The sequence below is a fragment of the Oreochromis aureus genome, linkage group 22, assembly GCF_013358895.1.
Source record: "Oreochromis aureus strain Israel breed Guangdong linkage group 22, ZZ_aureus, whole genome shotgun sequence".
Taxonomy (NCBI): domain Eukaryota; kingdom Metazoa; phylum Chordata; class Actinopteri; order Cichliformes; family Cichlidae; genus Oreochromis; species Oreochromis aureus.
The window spans coordinates 32,148,380-32,169,994 of NC_052962.1; the positions used below are offsets into that span (position 1 = coordinate 32,148,380).

Sequence of the window (21,615 nt, forward strand, 5' to 3'; positions counted from 1 at the left end):
CAAACTGTCATGGCGGCTGCCACAAGGCTCATCTCAAGGTTGACGCTGGTCACCGGTTAGTTTATGTTTTATTACAGATCATTCACAGAGAAATAAACATCTTTTTGTCTCAGATGTTTTTGCTCCGTTAAACCGGGAGAGGTTTTCTCCGTTATCTCCGCAGCTGAAGGAAACTCGCTCTTCATTAAACTTCTCTGCGACTTCAGAGGAGCTGTGAAGTTTCAGACTGACGTTCAAACTAAGGAGATTTATTTTGTATCATGTGAAGCTGTTGAAAGTATTCAGCAGCAGCTGATTCATATATAATTAGACGCATCTGTGCAGCTCGGTTATTGTTGCCGTGGAATAAACTGACGACAGGAAAGGCGAAAGGATCGTTCATATAGCCCACTCCTTCTTCCGGTCAGTTTCTCTACCAAATATTCCCAAAGATAACAATACATTATTTTTAATGCACACTAATTAATTATTCAGAGTTTAGGCTGCTTGCAGGTTATAAAGAGATTAAAATTCAGGCTCCAGCTCAACATCTGATGCATAATAAATTTCACCTGTGGAGAAAATGTGAGTTCATATTGTGTTTTAGTGGAGATAATGTTTTTATTGTAGCTCAGGTTAGTTTCCTGTCCTTTGCTCCTCATGTTTAAGTCATTTGTAGTAAATCCCAACCTTTCATTTTAAAACAGGAAACACAAACATCAGAAACGTTCATTTCCAGGCAGGCAGCACATCAGCAGCTCCTAAACTATTAAATGTGGATGTTTAATCAGAGCAGGAAGCTTTGAGTGGACCTGAGAGCCCTGCAGTCGTGTTTTCACAACTAACTCTAGTCCAGATGTTTTTGTGGGGACTTTTTTTTGTTTTCATTTCAGAAACATCCTGAGCTCCTGATGCCTCAGACAGCAACGTCTCAGGCTGCTGTTTCCTCCTCTCTGCTTCTGCTCTGACTTCACGCTCCTCTCTTCCCACCCAGGTGGAGGCAGTGGGATCGGGCGGGCGGTGTGCCAGCGTTTGGCCTCTGAGGGCGCCTCCGTGGTGATCGCCGACCTCAGCGAGGAGTCGGCCAATGAGACGCTGGGGAGTCTGCAGAGCGACCTCAGAGGGCAGGTCCACATGGCGGCTGTAGTGGACGTGTCGTGTAAAGAGAGCATCAAGAAGCTGGTAACGAGCGTGCAGGTGAGAACAACGCTCCTGCTGCGTGTTCGTCTTTTCCTCCTCCTCCTTCTTTAACGTAAGCTCCTTCCTCCTGCAGACTCGGTACTTCCAGCCTCCCTCGGTGTGCGTGAACGCAGCCGGCATCACTCAGGACGACTTCCTGCTCAACATGGAGGAGGAGCAGTTTGATAAAGTCATCCAGATCAACCTGAAGGTAGGCGGTGCTGACACCTGGCAGCTTCTCCTCCATCTCACACTGCAGGCTGAGAGACGACTGAGAGACAGAACAGTGACGGGCTGTTTATTTGTTTCCTGTTAGTGATTAAATCCACTCGAGCTCACAGGGAAAAATATATTTGAATCTTGTGTTAGATCAGAGTGAAACGATTCATTTTTCTCTCCCAGGGTTCATTCTTGATCACTCAGGCGGTCGCTCAGGCTCTGGTGGCCTGTGGAGCGCCCAAAGGATCCATCATTACTGTGGGCAGCATCGTGGGAAAGGTGAGATATGAGCAGGCGCGGTTTGGGTCACAGTTTTGTACAGAAACATAAAAAAATGAGTCAAAGTTGGAGATTTTTGTTCTTTAGTTTAATTTAAAGGGAGAAAATAAAATAACAAAAAGAATTAAAGACAGAAAAAAATCTCATTGGTCATTATTCTGTTTACACACACAGAATTAAAAAAACACCCAAACATAAACCTGTAGGCAGGCTTTGAGTTTACAGTTCTGTATAAACTGTCCTGTTTATGTCTCTGGTTCCAAACCTGCACATTATTAATGAAACTCTTATTTTTTACTCTGAGAGTGAAGCTGAGCTGACAGCAGACTGAAGTCTCAGCAGTGACTCGTCCTGCAGCTCTGCTTTAGTCGACATGCATTCAGTGTCCTGTGAGACGATCGAGTCACGACAGTTTCAGTGTCAGTTTATTTTCCTGCTTGACTTTTTTTGAGCTTCTTCACATCTGTTTGAAATTAATTGTATTTACATTTTATTTTTACATCTTAATTGATATATTTGTGTAAATAAAAGCTCCAACTCAGAATTGGATCTTGTGTTTGTGCTGGCTTCAGGTAGAAGTGCAGTACATGATCCTGCAGATGATGTCTGAGTTTTTTGCCTTTGAAGTTTTCAAAGTAAAAGACGCATGAAAGATATTGTATTCCTGAAGCAGCTTTAAAATCCACTGCAGGTGTTCCTCTCTCTGCGGGTCCATTATGGTTTATGGGGTCTCATGTCTGTGTTGTGGTTGTTGTTTGCAGGTAGGAAACATCGGTCAGGCTAACTACGCTGCCTCTAAAGCTGGAGTCGAGGGTTTAACAAGGACCGCCGCCAAAGAGCTCAGCAGGTAAAATAAAGTGATGCAGCGAGGCGCATGAGCTGACCGGAAACTCACCTGTGTCTCCGCCTCTCTCCCTCCAGGTTTGGGATTCGCTGTAACTGCGTGCTGCCGGGGTTCATTACGACTCCAATGACAGATAAAGTGCCAGAGAAGGTTATTAGCAAGGTACAACACACACACACACACACACACACACACACACACACAGACACACACACACACAGACACACACACACAGGGACACACACACACAGACACATATACACACACACACACAGACACAGAGACACACACACACACACACACACACACACACACACACACACACACACACACACACAGACACACACACACACACACACACACACACACACACACACAGAGACACACACACACAGACACATACACACACACACACACACAGACACAGAGACACACACACACACACACACACACACAGACACAAACACAGAGACACACACACACACACACACACACACACACACACACACACAGAGAGACAAACACAGAGACACACACACACACACACAGACACAGACACAGAGACACAAACACACACACACACACACACACAGAGACAAACACACACACACACACACACAGACACAGAGACACACACACACACACACACACACACACACACACACACACAGACACAGACACACACACACACACACAGACACACAGACACACACACAGACACACACAGACACAGACACACACACAGACACAGACACACAGACACACACACAGACACACACAGACACACACACAGACACAGACACACAGACACAGACACACACACAGACACAGACACAGAGACAAACACACACACACACACACACACAGACACAGAGACACACACACACACACACACACACACACACACACACACACACACACACACACACACAGAGACACACACACACACACACAGACACACACACACACACACACACACACACAGACACAGACACACACACAGACACAGACACACACACAGACACACACACAGACACACAGACACACAGACACAGACACACACACAGACACACACAGACACAGACACACAGACACAGAGACACAAACACACACAGACACACACACACAGACACACACACACAGACACACACACACACAGGTACCTGCTGAATGTGACGTGAAGCTAAAATAAAACATTTGATTATTTTAGTTTTTTCCTTTTTTCAAAACATTTTCATGGAGTCGGATCACTGCAGCGAGCTGTTAAATATCATAAAAACTCATAAAAATATTGTGACTGAAACAAAGCTGCCAACATATATACAGTGGCTTGCAAAAGTATTCGGCCCCCTTGAACTTTTCCACATTTTGTCACATTACAGCCACAAACATGAATCAATTTTATTGGAATTCCAGGTGAAAGACCAATACAAAGTGGTGTACACGTGAGAAGTGGAACGAAAATCATACATGATTCCAAACATTTTTTACTAATAAATAACTGAAAAGTGGGGTGTGCGTAATTATTCAGCCCCCTGAGTCAATACTTTGTAGAACCACCTTTTGCTGCACATACAGCTGCCAGTCTTTTAGGGTATGTCTCTACCAGCTTTGCACATCTACAGACTGAAATTCTTGCCCATTCTTCACTGCAAAACAGCTCCAGCTCAGTCAGATTAGATGGACAGCGTTTGTGAACAGCAGTTTTCAGATTTTGCCACAGATTCTCGATTGGATTTAGATCTGGACTTTGACTGGGCCATTCTAACACATGGATATGTTTTGTTTTAAACCATTCCATTGTTGCCCTGGCTTTATGTTTAGGGTCGTTGTCCTGCTGGAAGGTGAACCTCCGCCCCAGTCTCAAGTCTTTTGCAGACTCCAAGAGGTTTTCTTCCGAGATTGCCCTGTATTTGGATTCTGTATTGTTCTTTATTTGTTATTATTTTGTCATAAAATAAGTCAACCAAATAACTTAAGCTGTGTGACAGCACCTTGCGTTTACGCCAGGCTGTGAACTGCCCTGAAGCTACACCCCCTTTTAACCCATTTACTTTCTCAATCTTAGTTTAAACTATTCCTGACCTTCTCCTTCTCTCGTCTGATCATCTCAAGTACGTCCTGTACCAAATTTGCTTCCTCTTTTCAAGTCCCACATTTAATTACAAGCTCCAACACATTTGCCCTATATGGCTGTTCCGACGTGTTTCCTGTCAACTTAACAGAGTTATTCTCAGAACTCAGAAAGGTCACGTAGACATTTGCTTAGTAACCCTAAAAGAGCACCTTTCATGTAGCTAATCGCATATATTAACACCCCCCTTTTTGTGACACATCTCATGTGTTACAAACTCAAAATCCTTCACTCAGGTTAGCGAATTAAAAGAAAAGTTTAGTCCTATCATATTATGTATAAATGCTCCGGAGCTTAAACCTGTGTTTAAGGAATGAAATCAAATTAATCATCATGTCAAATCCTTTCTTGGCTCCATCCACAGCCTGCATCCTTGAAACGTCCTAGAAACAAAAGCCTGTGTGTTAACCAGAACATCACCTTTTATACTCAGTTTCTCCACTTATGATCCAACCTGTGTTCTAACCCAAAATAAACTTACACAGAACAGTTATTAATCATGTGTCCCCTCCGTTCATGGTAACTTAAGTTACATCAATGTTTCCCTTTTAGCATTTAGCATTCTATAATGTAATAACATAATCCAACCCCAGTAAATAATTTTCTCAACGCACACATCAATATCCCAAAATCAGCATCCCCAGATTTAAGTCTTCCACTCCTCCTGTTTGTCAACCTTTTATTTATTTCCCCTCTTGGTCCGATCACTCGCATTCACTCACATGCATTCACACATGATATTTTTTGCTGATACTGCAGCCCTCTGCGCACGTCATCAGATGCTCCACATCAGCAAAATGAGCTCAATCATTTGTTTTATTTCGTTTTCCTTTTTAGGAAAATAGTTCTCTATACTTTTGACTGGATTGACTCGCTGCAATCCTTACTTGGTAATTTGTCCGCGCCGTCAGTTCACTCTCTTCCAGGCCTGCTTAGAGCAAAATGAGAAAAAGAGAGCTGATTGTTAGCTCATCAAAGTACAAAACAAAATCACCTGACAGGTTTTTCTAAGTGCACTGTTATAAAAACTATGGGCCCTTTTAGACATGTCCATGTTTATCAAAACTCCCTCTATTAAAATGAAAAACAACAGCCCCAAAAAATCTTAAACCATCTTAAATTTCACCCATTCAACGCACTGAAAACCTTGTCCAAACTGCACCGTTTTACACACAACCATGTCCCCTTAGACACTTCACCATACTTAGATTCAGCCTAAAATATAAACACGTTATAACAATGTGTCAACACTAAATTATAAATTTCTTGTCCAAATCTGCACCTTCAACAGAAATGCATGTTGAAACCTTAACACCTTATTGAATTATTTTCATTTTCTTTCTATACTAATCACTTACTTTTATCAATCAGTGCAAAAGCACTCCTAACTCACTCTTATAAAACTGCTTTAATCACTTTTCTTCTGTTAATTTCCATTTATTTTATTAAACATTCACACCATTCTCTCACTCATACAACCAGCAAGCTGATCTTCATTGCATACGCTTGTGTTCTTAGCCGGGTTTTCAATCAATGTCTCTATGCATCAAGCTTTGATTAGACAAGCTTCATGAGCTTGTCTTTGTAAGGTTAATGCATTTTCTGTTTGTGTGTGGTATTTTGCATCTATGGCTTCGCAGTCTCCCAGACTCCTTCCCAATTCTCCAGTTAAGCAGTCAGTTTTTTCTTTCCCCGAATTACTAACCCAAACTTTACTTCCCCACCTTAAATCACAGCCCTGCTGGTCTTCCACCACCAGTTAGGGCTTGCTGTCAGGTTCCTGGACACTGTAAACAATTCAACCAGAAACTTGCCTTAACATATCCATTCATGTTAACCTGTAGTTTCGTCCGACTCCTGGATCTGGAGAATTGGTCCAGGTCTGCTTGCCCCTAAAAATAACAAACTAAAACATTTTCATTATTATCACGGACGCCTAAACGACCCATTTCTCTTTTTCTAGTCAAAAATACCAATTATGCCATGTATGTAAGCGTGTTCTTCCCTGCATTTTATGTTAATTGGGTGTAAACTGCTTCTTCATTAAATTAATTCATTGAGTTCTTCGTTGCCTTGCGATGTATTCATGTTAATGTACACTACGTGTAAGCTGTTTCTTCATTGCATCCTATATATTCATATTTAATTTATGCATTTCACCACTGAGCTTTAGATTCAAACTATCTCACTTCTGATTCATATCAAAAATAATCTCACATGTAACAATTTGTATGTGTGTTTTCTATTCATTAAGGTAATGACAATTATTTTCGTTCATTATTCTTACCTTTTCTAATGTTTACCTCTTTGTTATGCTATGGTGGACATCCCTAAACAATTCATGAGTTCAGGCTTCAATTTTCAATCCAATTATATCCTATATTCTCGCAGATCAAACTCGTCCAGCTTCATCTCTCACTGGTCCTCTCTGCACAATGTCCTGTTCGGGCTTCAAAGCTCCCGCAAACACAGTCTCAACTCAGCTGTTGTCTTCTTCTCTGTTTCTTTACAGTCTTTCTTTCAGATTAAGTCCCAGCATGGCAAAATATCACTCAATGTCCAGTGCTCTTCCACAATTCTTTATCCCACTGTTCAACTGCCCAGCCTGTATTTTCACAGTACATGTTACATTACTCTTACATGCTGCTGCTGGTCGTCAGTCGTCATCAGTGTTACTGGATCAGTGGCACTGCCGTTTGCCTGCTGTATTCAAGTCCACGATGTTCTATCGGTCTTCATCAGGCGATTAACTGTCCTTTGAACTTCTTCTCCGCTTCAGGGACAAAGTGAGAGATCCAGCCGCACAATTTCGAGCCAAAGACTGGCTTATTTTCCCAATTCTTTTAATCTACTTTTCTGCTGCTGAACTCAAGGTTGCAAAGTTGAAAGACGCCCACCTGTATTGACACACTAAACCATATAATTAGTATTATATTCATTTTTTCTTAAAGGCTTCATTTGCTTCATGTGCCTAGAGTTAACTCTCTCTCTCTACTCTGGGTGCACACTTGTCACCGTGAGCTTCCCTTTTTATGGGCATGCATTTCCTGTCCCACACACACACACACGGTTTCCTGTTTCTACAGCTTCTGCAGAGACTTCCTTTTAATTTCACAATCTACAAATAATCAGTAATTCTACTAAAAAACCATATGCCTTCATTTCACTCACACACATTTTAATAGCGCTCTTTCACACATCAGGACAACTAAGACTTCTCCACACACATCACCATTCTTTAGGTCAGTTTGTAGCATCAATCACACAATCATTTCTTGAGTGGGTGTACTAAGTGCATATACTTATGTGTTTTAAACAGAAAAATAAACTCAACCTCTCATCTTCATAGACCCAAAAGTAAGCATATTATTTCCCTAGTCAAAAGTCAAACCGTTCCTCACAAAGTAATTTTTAATCTAACAGCCTTTGTGTTTTGAAACTAAAAAGAGGAAGGAACAGCGCCCAATTTAAACTGCGCATGTTGTCACTCAACAACACACACACAGAAAATGTAACTGTATATATTATCTCAAACTGAAACAGAACCCATCTAAAATCCTAAAACATCTTACTTGACACCCCAAAACACACATAAACTTACAGACATCTTTTTATTAATTAAATTATCTCAAATTCAATTTCAGTTCTCAGAACCCAGGTAACGGTCTTAAGTATCAACAGTTTATGTATCCTATCTCAAAACCCCTCAAAAAGTCATACAGTCATGGCAAGAAATAAAACTTTACTTACATATTGTAATAAACAAAACCAGCGTCTTAAGTACATGCATCAGCAATGTCTAGCAGTCCCTATTAACTTCCTCATACTCTATTGACCTCTCAGCTGCCTTATTTGCATTCTCACACACACACAATCTAAAAATAATACCAGCCTGACTCTCAGACTCAGACAAGTCTCTTAATCTATTTACACAGACGTCCTATGATTACAACTGCACAGATTTTAGGCCTCTCATTTCAAAACCTACACAATTTAGACAATTTTTAAATTAACGGTCCGACCGATAAACTCCCTGAGTTTTTTGTCATCAATTTAACCAGTCTCGGCCCCGGGCCGTGGTCACATATCTAAGACCCTACACAATTTAAAAGCGTCAACCAACTCAACCCCTGCCGAAAAGCTCTGTTTTGGGGACATTTCACATCCCAGGCTTCCCAGTTTTTAAGTTAAAAGTTACACGCCCGAAACCCGGTTTCTACTGACCAAAAAGTGCAAACCACCGTCCCGGACGGTAAACTGACCCAGTCAGTGGCTATTTTGGAGCGTCGTTGTTCTCCACACTTGCCAAGTGAACTATCCCTCCCAAGGAAGATGTCGATCGTCACCGACAAATTGGAGCGTCACCTTCCGACAAATGCACTTGTTAGACTCCCAGAGTCTCGTTCTATACAATTTAATTATTTTGAAGACACCCCAAAATCACAAACCCACCATATCGGTGTCCAAGCCCGGCTTTATATTCAATTGAGACTTTAATGTCACAAACTTCACCAATTACCTATTATTCTAAATTCTCTTTATTCTAAATCCTCTTTATTCTAAATCCTCTTTATTCTTATTCCTTTGGGACTTTAACCCGGTACCTTTAGTGAGACTCTAACTCACTTTTACTTATAACTTATCATTACTTCAACTTCAACTTCTCATGAGATTTTCACCAAAATCAAAACAGACCTTTACCAGTAATTTTCAGTGAGTAGACTTTTAATTTTGTCATAACCAATTCAGCACTGTTTGGAAATAATTCAACAGGTAGTGCCTTACCTTTGAATAAGCCGACTTATGTCCACTCACTTCGACCACTGACTCGTGTCTGCCTGTTTGAGCACCTTGGACCCTCTCAGTCTCAACCTCCAACTTTTCTCCCTCAACCCTCGGCCAATGCACCAAATGTTACGGGTCCGAAATTGAGGATGAGAGTAAAACAATGATGGTCAGAAGAGGTCAATCAAACAATTGATTTTAATGAATGCACGCATGGCGTGGAGAGGTGTAAACTGCCAAACAGTTGTACATCTCTACCCAAAATACACTCTAGATTGCTTTTATAACATCAGGGTATTGTAACGCCCCTTCTTGCGTTTACAAGCACCTAATTTGCATGTACAGAACATTCATGTATTTTAAGAATTAAATGCAACATAGAGGTTCCTCCTTGTGGCATACTCTTCCGAATATGGTGATGACCTAAGGCCTTTGAGGTCACCATGGACTGGACATCCTTCCGTCACCTGTAACTAAGCAAACTCAAATACCACAAGAAGCTGAATACATTCAGGCCTTTGCTCAGCTACTATTTTACTGTACCAATATACTCAGCATATGAGTTATGATACATATATATTTAACTCAATCATTTTAAAGTAGTTATAACTGCACCTGTAATAAACATGTTAATATTTGATTATGATAACCCCTATAATATAAATTATAACATAATGCCAGCAGCTTCAATAAACACTTTGATGAAATGATAATTAATGCAATGACAAAGATGATGGTTATGTAAAATAATCCCTATAATTCTACAGGCTCCATCCATCTTCCCGTCAACTCTGACCAGCTTCCCTGTCCCTGCTGAAGAGCACCCCCAGAGCATGATGCTGCCACCACCATATTTGACAGTGGGGATGGTGTGTTCAGAGTGATGTGCAGTGTTAGTTTTCCGCCACACATAGCGTTTTGCATTTTGGCCAAAAGTTCCATTTGGTCTCATCTGAGCAGAGCACCTTCTTCCACATGTTTGCTGTGTCCCCACATGGCTTGTGGCAAACTGCAAACAGGACTTCTTATGGTTTTCTGTTAACAATGGCTTTCTTCTTGCCACTCTTCCATAACGGCCAACTTTGTGCAGTGCACGACTAATAGTTGTCCTATGGACAGATTCCCCCACCTGAGCTGTAGATCTCTGCAGCTCGTCCAGAGTCACCATGGGCCTCTTGGCTGCATTTCTGATCAGCGCTCTCCTTGTTCGGCCTGTGAGTTTAGGTGGACGGCCTTGTCTTGGTAGGTTTACAGTTGTGCCATACTCCTTCCATTTCTGAATGATGGCTTGAACAGTGCTCCGTGGGATGTTCAAGGCTTGGGAAATCTTTTGTAGCCTAAGCCTGCTTTAAATTTCTCAATAACTTTATCCCTGACCTGTCTGGTGTGTTCTTTGGACTTCATGGTGTTGTTGCTCCCAATATTCTCTGAGACAACGTCTGAGGCCGTCAGGGGCAGTTGTGGAGCTGTTTTGCAAAGAAGAATGGGCAAGGATTTCAGTCTCTAGATGTGCAAAGCTGGTAGAGACATACCCTAAAAGACTGGCAGCTGTTATTGCAGCAAAAGGTGGTTCTACAAAGTATTGACTCAGGGGCTGAATAATTACTCACACCCCACTTTTCAGTTATTTATTTGTAAAAATGTTTGGAATCATGTATGATTTTCGTTCCACTTCTCACGTGTACACCACTTTGTATTGGTCTTTCACGTGGAATTCCAATAAAATTGATTCATGTTTGTGGCTGTAATGTGACAAAATGTGGAAAAGTTCAAGGGGGCCGAATACTTTTGCAAGCCACTGTATTTACTTTCTGCTTGTCAGTGAAGCTGCAGCCATGTTTGTGTTTCAGATCGAGTCCTTGGTGCCTCTGGGAAGGATGGGCGAGCCGGCAGGTCAGTTTCACATCACTGATGCTTTTCACTGTCACTCTTCATCCAGGACATCAGATTCATGCATGTGTCCTTCTGCTCCGGCCACACCGACACCAGCTGCGTTTAAATGAACCTAAAGCTGTTAGATGAGTGTGATTTGTCCAAACATATATATGGAACATGAGAACATCAGTGTTTCTGCATTTTAGAGTCATCAGCCACTTTAACGAGTGTTAAAATAGGACTGTGTTAGAAAACAGGAGTCACACTGAAACTGTGTCACACACGGTGAAACAACCGTTCAAAATACAGCCAAAATTCACTTTTTTGCGTTTTTCTCAGAGAATAACGAGAAACAGATCAAACATCTGTTTCTGTTACACTGCTTCATTAGGATGATGCAGTTTTAGAGTTTACACTGTGACACTCACAGCGGGGAAAAAAACGATTGACGAGTTGAAGTTTTTCAAACAAATGTGTTTTTCAATTCTGAACAAAAAGTTTAGAGGGCTCAAAAATGCTGAAATAAATAATGCATATTGAAAAATGCATAATTTCAGCCCAGCCGGTGCTCCGTGACAGCTGTAACTCAGAGAATGTTGGTAGCATGAAGGTGAACGTTTGCATGGCCTCATAAAACAAACTAAAGTTAATTTATTAAAAAGATCAGCTGATCGTCTCTTTGTGTCCTCCAGAGGTCGCTGATGTCTGCGCCTTCCTCGCCTCGGACGACTCTCAGTACATCACCGGAGCCAGCATCGAAGTGACAGGTGCAGTTTCTCTATAAACTTTTCATTTCATATGACAAATGTTTTCAGTTTAACGAGAATGCCAACACATCAGGACTCGTCTTTCTTTGTCAGGCGGACTTTTCATGGGTTAAATCAGCCGTCCGGCGAGCGCGTGACTGAAGACTGTGAGACTAGTTTCTACCTAATTATTATTTTTTGACTTGATTTTGATTGTGTGAATGTTTTTGTAATTTTGATGTGACCCTGTCACATGTTGTCTTAATAAACACTAGAATGTAATACTGAATATAAATGAAGCTTGTTTGTGTGTTTTTGGGGCACAGCTGGTTTGCACCTGCTGCTTTCGAGTTACAGGCATGTTTTAGTTTTTAGTGTCTCCACACCACCATCACCACCAGAGCCTCCTCAGGCTTCCTGTCTTCTCTGAGAAGGTTTACATAATAACTCTGGCTTTAAAAACATTGTTGGAGGTCAAAGGTCAGAACACAGAGTTTGAACCTGAAGGCTGAGCGTCCTCAGATGTTGCAGGTGTTTAACTCTGAGCTGAGCTGCTGGCAGGCCTTTCAGGGCTGTTTGTTTCATAATCAGAAGCATCTTTGCTCCATCTGTGCTGCAGTTTTTCTGTCTTTTATTGTTGAAACCACAGCAGTTTTCACTTTGAGTCGTCTTCAGCAGATGCTGTTTCTCAGCTAAACATGTGAGTTTGGAAACAGGACCCATAATCTCAAAGACGACGTACCAGCACATTACGTCCCCCCTCTGTAGTGACACAGCTGGGCTTGTCTTGGTTTTAGAAGTTTAAATACAGCCGCTGAGAGGAGGAGAGAAAAACAATAACGATGCCAAAATCTGTCTGTGAAAAACTCGAGCAAAGAAAAACTGACCCGTATATAAAAAGTGAAGCTAGCAGTTCTCAAACAATCCTGTCTTTACTCAAAAACACATAAAATGTCTGAAAGCATTTTGAAATAATTACTTGCAGAGAACAAAGTTAAGCTAATGAGGTTAACGAGTTAATCCCAGTTCTTTAAAAGTCTGTGACTAGTGATGAAACCAAACTGATGCTGATCTAAATAAAGAGGAAAACAGGGGCATAATTTCAGAATGGCCACAAGATGTCGCTGTTTCACCTTCTAGTAACAAATAGAAACAGCAATCACTAAAGTAGACCGCAATAAATAATTAATGGAGAGCACATAAACAATTTGAAGTTAAGGATATTTTGTTATATTACCAAGACATAAATTAATATTGTCACCAATGCAGATTATGCTACTAAAGATTTTGGGAAAATACATTAAAGTCAAAAAACAAAACATGAAGCTGATCCAGAAGATAAATTAATAAAAAAATGCACAGAAATAAAAACATAATTACCAAGAAAACCTGTAGAGCTCTTTAAACTGCTAAATAATAAAGCATTTAAAATACATTATTAATAGACATTGTTCCCTATGTTGTTGCCTATGAACAAGTACTTTGACAAATAGCGACACCTTGTGGCCCTGTGCAGTAAAATCATGACAGCAGTTTGGAAGAAAAACAAGAGTCAAGCAGCTCTTTTTAAAAAGATTATATATTACAGAAACAAGAATTTTAAAAAATTACTTACAGACATAAAATACTTTTTTCTTTTTTCAGCACCATATTTTTATGTTGAAATGGCTTCAACACAATAAAAACAAACAAATAGTTGAGGTCATTCTCTCTGGAGGAGGGCAGATTTCTTTGGTTTTGGGTTTTTCGGTCATCCATCCTCCGGTTTCCTGCTATATATATTTAAAAAAGCACAAACAAATAAAACCAGAACCCCAGAATTAAATCACCTCATCATTTTTCACTTTCCATCCCACAGTGGCGACGACCTTCGCCCCCCTGCCTCTCACAGCCTCTCTCCCCCGTGGTGGTTCAGAAATGTAAACCGTGCCTCAGTATTTTTACCATCACAGCTCAGATCGATGCAGACTTTAAGTAAAAAGTTGTTCCGCGATTGCAAACCTGCAAAAGCCAACAAGTGAAACAGCAGCAAGGACAGGGACGTGACAGAGGTGGAGAGTCACCGTTTAATCATTACAGTGGAAGCAGGATGTAACAGCACAGTACAGTCGATGCAAACACTAAGACGGGATCTTACAGTAACGTGTGGCCACAGATTCTTATTTTTATTCCGTACAAAAGGAGTCTGAACAGGGCGGAGCACCGCGGTGAGTTTGACCTTCAAGTGTCAGCTGCAGGAAATAAATACAAACCACATGTGACTGAAATATTGGTTGGTTCTTGTTTTTTTAATCTCAAAGCACCCTGTTAGTTTTAAATAAATACAATAGAATATCACTATTTCTGTACAAATGGTATGTAATGCACATCTTCCCCAGGTACAAGCTTCATGAATTAGAAGAGACTACAGGAAGGAGTCGGAGTGGACACTACACCTTTGACACGTTTGTGTAATTAGCACCTTGCCACACAGGTCAGTAAAAGCGTGCATTTTTATTCGCTGCTGCTGGAAAAACAGGAGGGATCTGAAGCTCAGACATGTTTAAACACTGATGCAAAACAACAAAGAGTCCAGACTCAGCAAACACCGGAGCGGCGTGGTGTTAGCGGCCTCGGTGAGGAGTGATTTAAAGAATCAGGTCTTTAAAAAAAGGCACCAGCAGCATGCAAATACAACAGCACTGCATTTAGCACAGTTTACAAAATGAATGGCTTTGATTTCACTGATCACACGTCTCTCCTGCCTCGTGCATGCATCACATCGGCTCAGCGCGGTCTCGCTCCTCTCGGGTGGAGGAGGGATTGTCCTGCACCTCACCACACGTTAACCTCGGTGCTCAGTTCCCTGTGTTTCTGCTGGTGTCATTAATTCTTTGGTTCCTTAAAGTGTAAAAAGATCTGAATGTTACTGTAAACAGCATGACTGAAGAGTCGCCCCTGATGACCTCACAAAGAGCTTCATCTACAGCATCAGGGGAACGTTTCTGACCTCTGGCTGTTGTTTTATGGTCACGTTTGTCTCCTGTTTTGCTTTCATGTGATTTTAACTGCATCACAGATAAAGGCGGCTGCACGGGAGCCTCTCACAGCCCGAGCGACCGTCAGTCATGCTGCCTGCAGAGTGAATGTCGATTAAAGAAGTGGGAAAGAGTGTGACCCGTTTCTGGGAGGAGATGTTGGATGGGGAGGTAGAGGGGGCATCAGAGACGGGGGCTTCGGACCTCAGGTGGCCGGCTCGCTCTCAGGTCGGTGACGTTAAAGAAAACACTGTTTTATGTTGAAGAACGCTCCCTCCTGGTTTTATCTTCGTTTCTCGCGGCCGGTCGAAGGTTTCCTCTCCACGAGTTTTTCAGATTTCTCTCCTCTTTTTTTGTTTTTTGACGTCCATTAATTGTTGGGAGGATGTTGGTTTCCCGGGCACGCACTTTACTGTGAGCGCGTGTTTGTCTCACAACAGCAACTGCATATGTAAGTGTGTGTGTGTGTGTGTGTGTTTTATATCATTTACAAATTAATTTACAAATTACTGGGAATGAATGTTTTTTTCATATATAAGTGTGTCTCTAAGTGTGTGTGTGTTTGTGTGTATTGTGTGTGTTTGTGTTCTTAGGCTTGGAAACAAACAGGTCCCACTTCAAAACCAAACTGCTGGTTTTTCTCCCCAAAGTCTGACACCTTGATATCCCGCAGAGGAAGATGCTCCAGCTGTGGCGTGCTGATCTCCAGGACCGTCCTGTCGAAGCCCTTACGATACTGAGAAGAGACACAGAGACACACGTCAGAAAAACACAAATTGAAAAAGGTTTATAAAGTTTGTGTAAGTTGGCACATTAGTTTGAAAAGAAGGCTGAAGTCAGAGCAGATGTGGTTCTTCTCTTTATATAAAACAGACTCTCCTGTTGCACCCGCTCAAAAATTAAACATCTAAACACTTCATAAAATCCTCTAAATGTTCCTCTTATGTTTTGCAGCTACATGTGAAACTGTTTGTCATCATAGTGTAATTAGTGATCGTTCTCAAACTGAAATCAACTCGTGTGTGAACTCACAGAGCAGCCATCGATCAAGGCTTTGATGTACGGGTTGGTCTCATAGCTCAGCTCCTCGTCATTGGCACCCAGAAAGTGCAGCGCCCTTTGGTAGTTGTTCTCGGCGCTTTGGTCGGCCCAGGCCACGGAGCGGTGGCAGTGGTAGGTGAGGTTCTGACGGGCCTGGACGCTCAGGAGGCGCAGGAAGCCCAACTGGACCACGCCCACAGGCTCACCGTTAGAGTCGACGTAGGAGAACTGAGAGGAGGAGGAGAAAGGAGAGGAAAGGATTTAATGATAAGACAACAAGCAGCAAGGAGGAAAAGTGTAAGAGCAAAAGAAAAGGATGCAAACAAATGAGGGAAAGAAGGTGAAACAGGTCAAGCTAAGAACTAAACTTTTAATTACTAACCTTACTACCAGTGGAAAACTGACTGTACCACGATCCTGGAGTCTCTTTGTCCCAGGAGCTCATCTCCACCTGTGACCACAATGATCCACGTCACACATTATAGTTAAGTTTAATTTAATCTCTGTTTTCACTCAGACAGATAAAAACACCTTTTTTTAACCTGGACGGCAAATTTCCTCAACATTACTGCTTTTATTATAAATGTTAAATAATTTTTTAGTTTTTTACATATAAATGAGAAAATAGAAACCACCACAAACGCTTCAGGAACCCAAACATGTTGGAAATGTAACCAAATTATTATGAGTTTAGTTAATAAACCTGTTTTTTGACACAGTTGTTGTTTTTTCCAGATTGCTGGACTGACCGTGTTGACGTCCTTGCTCGGATACAAACACGTCTCTCCAGTAGTAAAATTACAGAAGACCTTGAAGGAGTCTCTGGAGCAGCCCTGATTGGGGTCGATCCAGTACTCTCCTGCAGAGGGCGACAGAGGAAAGAGGTGGGAAAATCTAAAAGTCTGACTTTGACTCTTAAAGATGTTCATTCATCATCCTGGTACTGATATAAGTGCCAGGATCAGCTGGCAGGTGTGTTTTCCGTTACCGTCTTTGAGGTCCGGCTGGCTGAGGTTCAGGTCCTGGCAGGTGCGCGCGGGGCTGTCCTGAGTGCCCAGAGGGAAACGCATCGTCTCGATCTCTTGACGGAGGGAGTTGAGAGAGCCAAAGATCTCCTCCATGCCTTCGCTGCCCATCAGGAACTCGGTGCCGGCGGTGTCAGATGCCGGCATGTCAGGGTCAAACTCCGGCGCCAGCTGGCTGGCATCGATGGAGCGTTTGGACTTGGGACTCCTCTGGATGGGCAGCGGCTGAATGACCTCACCAGGTGGGCCCTGGGAAGCAAGTTTACATCATTAACTGCAGTTCAGAGAGCACATGGAGAAGATTTATATGAAGAAAGGTGGAGTACTGACAGGAGGTCCAGGAGGTCCCTGTACTCCTTTTTCTCCCTTTGGTCCAGCTCCTCCCTAAATCCAGCAGGAAAAGGAAAGAAGCATTACATCATCACATCCATCCATCTTTGGATTTTCTAACAGCTGCACTCATGTTAGCGTGTTTACTCACAGATGCACCCTTAGCTCCTTTGATACCTTGAGGACCCTGCAAAAGATGTCAGACTTTAATAAAACGGCTTCAATGACAGGTTTCAGGAGCAGGAGGAGGAAGAATGACGTCATGTTCCTGGAATAAAACAACACAAATACTTACAGGAAGACCAGGAGGACCAGCAGGGCCGAGGGGTCCGGTGCCTCCAGGAAGTCCCTGTGTTACAAGACATGAGAATCATTTCCATTTAAAAAAGAGTCAAATAAAATAACAAAGGTTTCACTGCCTGCTCTTCATCATGTGACAGAGGTCAAACTTACGGTCTCTCCTTTGGGTCCAGAGGATCCCTGAGGCCCAGGAAGGCCTCGGTCTCCCTTCTCTCCCTGCTCTCCCGGAGGTCCGATGAGACCGATAAGACCTTGGTGACCCTTCTCCCCCTTGGCTCCGGGGTCTCCACGCAGGCCGGGCAAACCAGGCGGTCCCTGCAGGAGGAGAAGCAGAGAAAGAAGAAAAGAAGAGGACGAAAGCAGGAGGACAGACGAGAAGAGGAAAGATGGAGGATTAAAGAAGGCAGCAGGAGCAAAGTGCAGCGTCACGGAGCATCAAGTGCAAACTTTGTGTTTGTTCTTACCAAAGGTCCAGGCGGTCCTTTCTCTCCAGCAGCTCCTGGTAATCCTTGCTCGCCCTGAAACACAATTATTAACACACTTAGTGAGCGAACAGCAACACATCAAACAACAAGTGTCACACACACAGTGAATTTGCTTAGTTGCTGTTTGAATAAACCCAAAAATGACTGATAAACTGAACTGACCACTGATCCTGGGAGTCCTCGAAGACCTTCGGTTCCTGGTTTTCCTGGTTGACCCTGAGGGCCGACAGGACCCGTCTTTCCTGGGGGACCGACTGCACCTGGATCTCCCTGTGAAGGGTGATGCCAAAGAAACACGTTTAAAAGATTCCTTCTTTGCATCAGTAAAAGTTATGCATCACAAAAATAAGATTGATAAGAACCTGAGAAAAACAGAGTTAATCATTTATTGTAGAATCATTATTAGAAATAAAGGGTCAGTAATCAGATGTAAACATAGTTTTGTCTTATCATCTGCCATAAGCTTATAGTTACTGTGATCTGTGCAGATCATTTAGTAACTGAAGGACTCACCTTGGTTCCCTTCTCTCCCTGACGCCCCTCTGCTCCTCTTGCACCAGCAGGACCCTGACATGTAAATGAGGTAACAGTGCATCAATGAACATAAGTGATAAAGTTCTGTATTCCTTCAAAGTTAATAAGCTTTTCACTAAATCATATAAATGTTTTGTATTTTAAATAGAGGCCAATTAAATACGACTACAGGAAAGAAACAGAATAAATGTTTGATGGTGTCCAGGATGCTTTCACTGTGCTGCTCTCAGGGTGGGTGTTTGGGTGGTGAATACTCTACCCTCAGTAAACACAATGAGGCTGTGTCTCCTTATCTGACATAAATCTGTTTATGCTCAGGTAAATAAAATGTCAAACTGCAAAACTCTGTAGTTATTTTCACCTTTTTTAAAAGCTGGGAACATTTAAAAAATGTCTATATAGAAAAACTTGCTACTTAAGTGATCTTTCACAGCAGCAGGTTAGACTGGGAGACCTTACCCTCTTTCCTGGGGGGCCAGGAGGTCCGTTCTCACCAGGAGGTCCGGGGGTGCCCTGCGATAGGAGGCAGAGTGAGAAGATTGAGGAGCTGGATCATTTCTAATCCTTCATTTCTGCATCGTTGCATCTTTTTTACTCACAGCTTCTCCTGCTTCTCCGTCCTCTCCTCTCTCTCCCTTGGCACCATCCTGACCCTAAAGACAAAGACAATGATGTCAGAGGTTTTTCTTTGGGTTGTTCGGTTCAGCACAAAGGTCAAACGTGCAGTGAAGAGGCAGAACTGAACTGTCGACAGCTGTGGAGCCAGATTTAACATCCCTGCAAATAAATAAACGTGAATCATTCAAAAACAACACTTACTCTGGGCCCAACCTCACCAGGGGGGCCGGGATCACCAGGGAAACCAACTGGACCCTGAAATTAATAAAAAAAGACCCACGATTAAACACAGTAAAGAGATCTGCGGTCACTGATCTGTGTGGCAGTCTAACTGTGTATGTTCTGGTGTGTCCAGGTTCTCATACTGGGTTTCCTTTGGGACCGTCGTCTCCTGGTCCTCCTCGTCCTCCGGCAGGTCCAGCAGTTCCAGGTTGGCCCGCCTCTCCCTTCTCTCCGCGCTCTCCACGAGGACCCTGTCCACAGAAGTGCACACCTCTTTGTTTACTCATGGATGATATTTAGATATCAGCGACAGCATGAGCTCCTGATGCATCGACTCAAAATAGTGTTAAGACTGCTCACCTTCTTTCCAGGCTCTCCTACAATTCCAGGTGGTCCGGCCTCACCGGGCTCTCCCTGTGGAACAAACATCACATATTTTAATCCAGTTTTTCTTTTTTTGGACACAAAGCTGTAAAAATATTCCCTCACTACTGCACCTTCTCTCCAACAGGCCCAGGATTACCAATACCACCAGGAGGACCTTGAGGACCCTGAAAACAGACAAAAACTGATCAAATAATTTCCATCAACAGTTACTCAGAGGGAAAAGAATCAGATAATCTACTTTAATTAACGCTGAACAATGATTTTTAGTTTTATGAGAGTTTACTATGATAAAATTAACTTGATGTAAAAGGTTAGGTACCATTTTATTTCTGTTACTGAAACATTTTTAATAATTCCTGTTTAGCTTCCTGTGAGTTTCACAGAGGTTCAGTAAAAGCTCCAAACACTCACGTCAGCTCCGCTGGGTCCAGCAGGGCCACGGGGTCCTGGAGGGCCTGGAGGACCCTGGAAACATAAAGAGGATTTGGTTATTATCATCATTTTATTTATTTTGTTTCATACATCATTACCAGTTATTACAATATTCATGTGTTTGTGAAACTCACCATAGGTCCAACATCTCCCGTCTCTCCTTTCTCTCCGGATGGTCCTGGCAATCCCTGCAGAGCAAAGGTCAAAGTTCTGGATTAGGAGCTTTGCACAAGAGTGACGCTCGACGTGCACGAGTATTTACATCGAATCCAACGTAAAGAAAGGAAGTGTTGTTGCTTTTTGATGTTTTCATGTTTTTACCTGGAGTCCGATGGGACCTGGCGCTCCCGGGAAGCCTCGGGTTCCCTCGTCACCTTTAGCTCCGAAAGGACCCTGCTGCCCCCTCGGTCCAAGATCTCCATCAGCACCCTGCACCACAGAAGAAGAACAACAAGGACAAAAACAGGAGATAAGAACAGTTAATGTGCTGTTCTCCTGACTGGATGGGTCTAAACTTCTCATCATATCAGGAATAATCGTGTATATTCGTCACATAACTACGTTTTCATTTTAACAAGACCTTTATCAAATCAGTAAAGTAAAAACTGCAGCCATCATCAAATGCAGGCACTTGAAATAAAAAAAAAAGAGAGTTTCTACTCACAGCTGGACCAGGCTGACCTACAGGACCGAGCGGCCCGGGTGGACCAGGAGGACCCTGCAAATAACCAGAAACAAGCACATGAACATGAGAAACAACAATCATTAGGAAAGAAACATCATTATTAGATTCTGATCGTTACCATCAGAGGTAAATATGAACCCCTGATTTAAGTCACTCACATGCTCGCCTTTGCCTCCTTTGGCGCCCTTCTGACCGGGCTCTCCAACCTCACCCTGAAACAATAAACAAAATTCATTTTATTTCACACTCTGAGCTATTTTGACTCTTGACATACAGGCACCACCTTCTGAGGTGAAACATTCACCCTGCAGCTTTCCAAGAATCTTAAGCTAAGGTGTGATCTCTGTTACTTAGAGCTACTGGCCTTGTCTCCGTCCTCGCCGGGAACTCCAGCTGTTCCAGCAGGGCCGGGCAGACCCACAGGACCCTGCACTCCGTCCCGACCTGCTGGGCCAATGGGCCCTTTCTCACCCTGAGCAGGAGAAAGAGAGAACAGAGA

General features: G+C 42.6%; 2 protein-coding genes across 2 annotated transcripts in view; one reads left to right on the forward strand and one right to left on the reverse strand.

Moving 5' to 3' along the window:
- Positions 1-12,343, forward strand: hsd17b8 (hydroxysteroid (17-beta) dehydrogenase 8). The gene is made up of 9 exons (XM_039605217.1): positions 1-55; positions 974-1,176; positions 1,253-1,369; positions 1,561-1,656; positions 2,418-2,503; positions 2,578-2,662; positions 11,270-11,312; positions 11,987-12,061; positions 12,155-12,343. Exons 1-9 carry the CDS (start codon positions 10-12, stop codon positions 12,172-12,174), a joined length of 771 nt encoding a protein of 256 aa, XP_039461151.1. The 5' UTR covers positions 1-9; the 3' UTR covers positions 12,175-12,343.
- A 1,745-nt stretch (positions 12,344-14,088) lies between these two features.
- col11a2 (collagen, type XI, alpha 2) overlaps positions 14,089-21,615 on the reverse strand; it is a 47,429-nt gene continuing 39,902 nt past the window's right edge. Inside the window, exons 44-67 of the mRNA XM_039605833.1 lie at positions 21,481-21,588; positions 21,275-21,328; positions 21,096-21,149; positions 20,753-20,860; positions 20,566-20,619; positions 20,411-20,464; positions 20,110-20,163; positions 19,973-20,026; positions 19,756-19,863; positions 19,592-19,645; positions 19,372-19,425; positions 19,232-19,285; positions 18,752-18,805; positions 18,401-18,508; positions 18,218-18,271; positions 17,907-18,068; positions 17,749-17,802; positions 17,605-17,640; positions 17,454-17,507; positions 17,087-17,372; positions 16,848-16,957; positions 16,481-16,549; positions 16,090-16,326; positions 14,089-15,793 (exon numbers count right to left, since the gene is read on the reverse strand). Of these exons, the coding sequence (XP_039461767.1) occupies positions 15,647-15,793; positions 16,090-16,326; positions 16,481-16,549; positions 16,848-16,957; positions 17,087-17,372; positions 17,454-17,507; positions 17,605-17,640; positions 17,749-17,802; positions 17,907-18,068; positions 18,218-18,271; positions 18,401-18,508; positions 18,752-18,805; positions 19,232-19,285; positions 19,372-19,425; positions 19,592-19,645; positions 19,756-19,863; positions 19,973-20,026; positions 20,110-20,163; positions 20,411-20,464; positions 20,566-20,619; positions 20,753-20,860; positions 21,096-21,149; positions 21,275-21,328; positions 21,481-21,588 (2,181 nt within the window). The 3' untranslated portion in view covers positions 14,089-15,646. The remainder of the gene's footprint in view (positions 15,794-16,089; positions 16,327-16,480; positions 16,550-16,847; positions 16,958-17,086; positions 17,373-17,453; positions 17,508-17,604; positions 17,641-17,748; positions 17,803-17,906; positions 18,069-18,217; positions 18,272-18,400; positions 18,509-18,751; positions 18,806-19,231; positions 19,286-19,371; positions 19,426-19,591; positions 19,646-19,755; positions 19,864-19,972; positions 20,027-20,109; positions 20,164-20,410; positions 20,465-20,565; positions 20,620-20,752; positions 20,861-21,095; positions 21,150-21,274; positions 21,329-21,480; positions 21,589-21,615) is intronic.

Bases quoted from the DNA above. Each gene is read 5' to 3' on its own strand.
- hsd17b8 (XM_039605217.1), top strand. From the start codon at position 10: ATGGCGGCTGCCACAAGGCTCATCTCAAGGTTGACGCTGGTCACCG. The intron at 56-973 runs GTTAGTTTATGT...CTTCCCACCCAG, and splicing joins AAGGTTGACGCTGGTCACCG to GTGGAGGCAGTGGGATCGGG. The intron at 2,663-11,269 runs GTACAACACACA...TTTGTGTTTCAG, and splicing joins CAGAGAAGGTTATTAGCAAG to ATCGAGTCCTTGGTGCCTCT.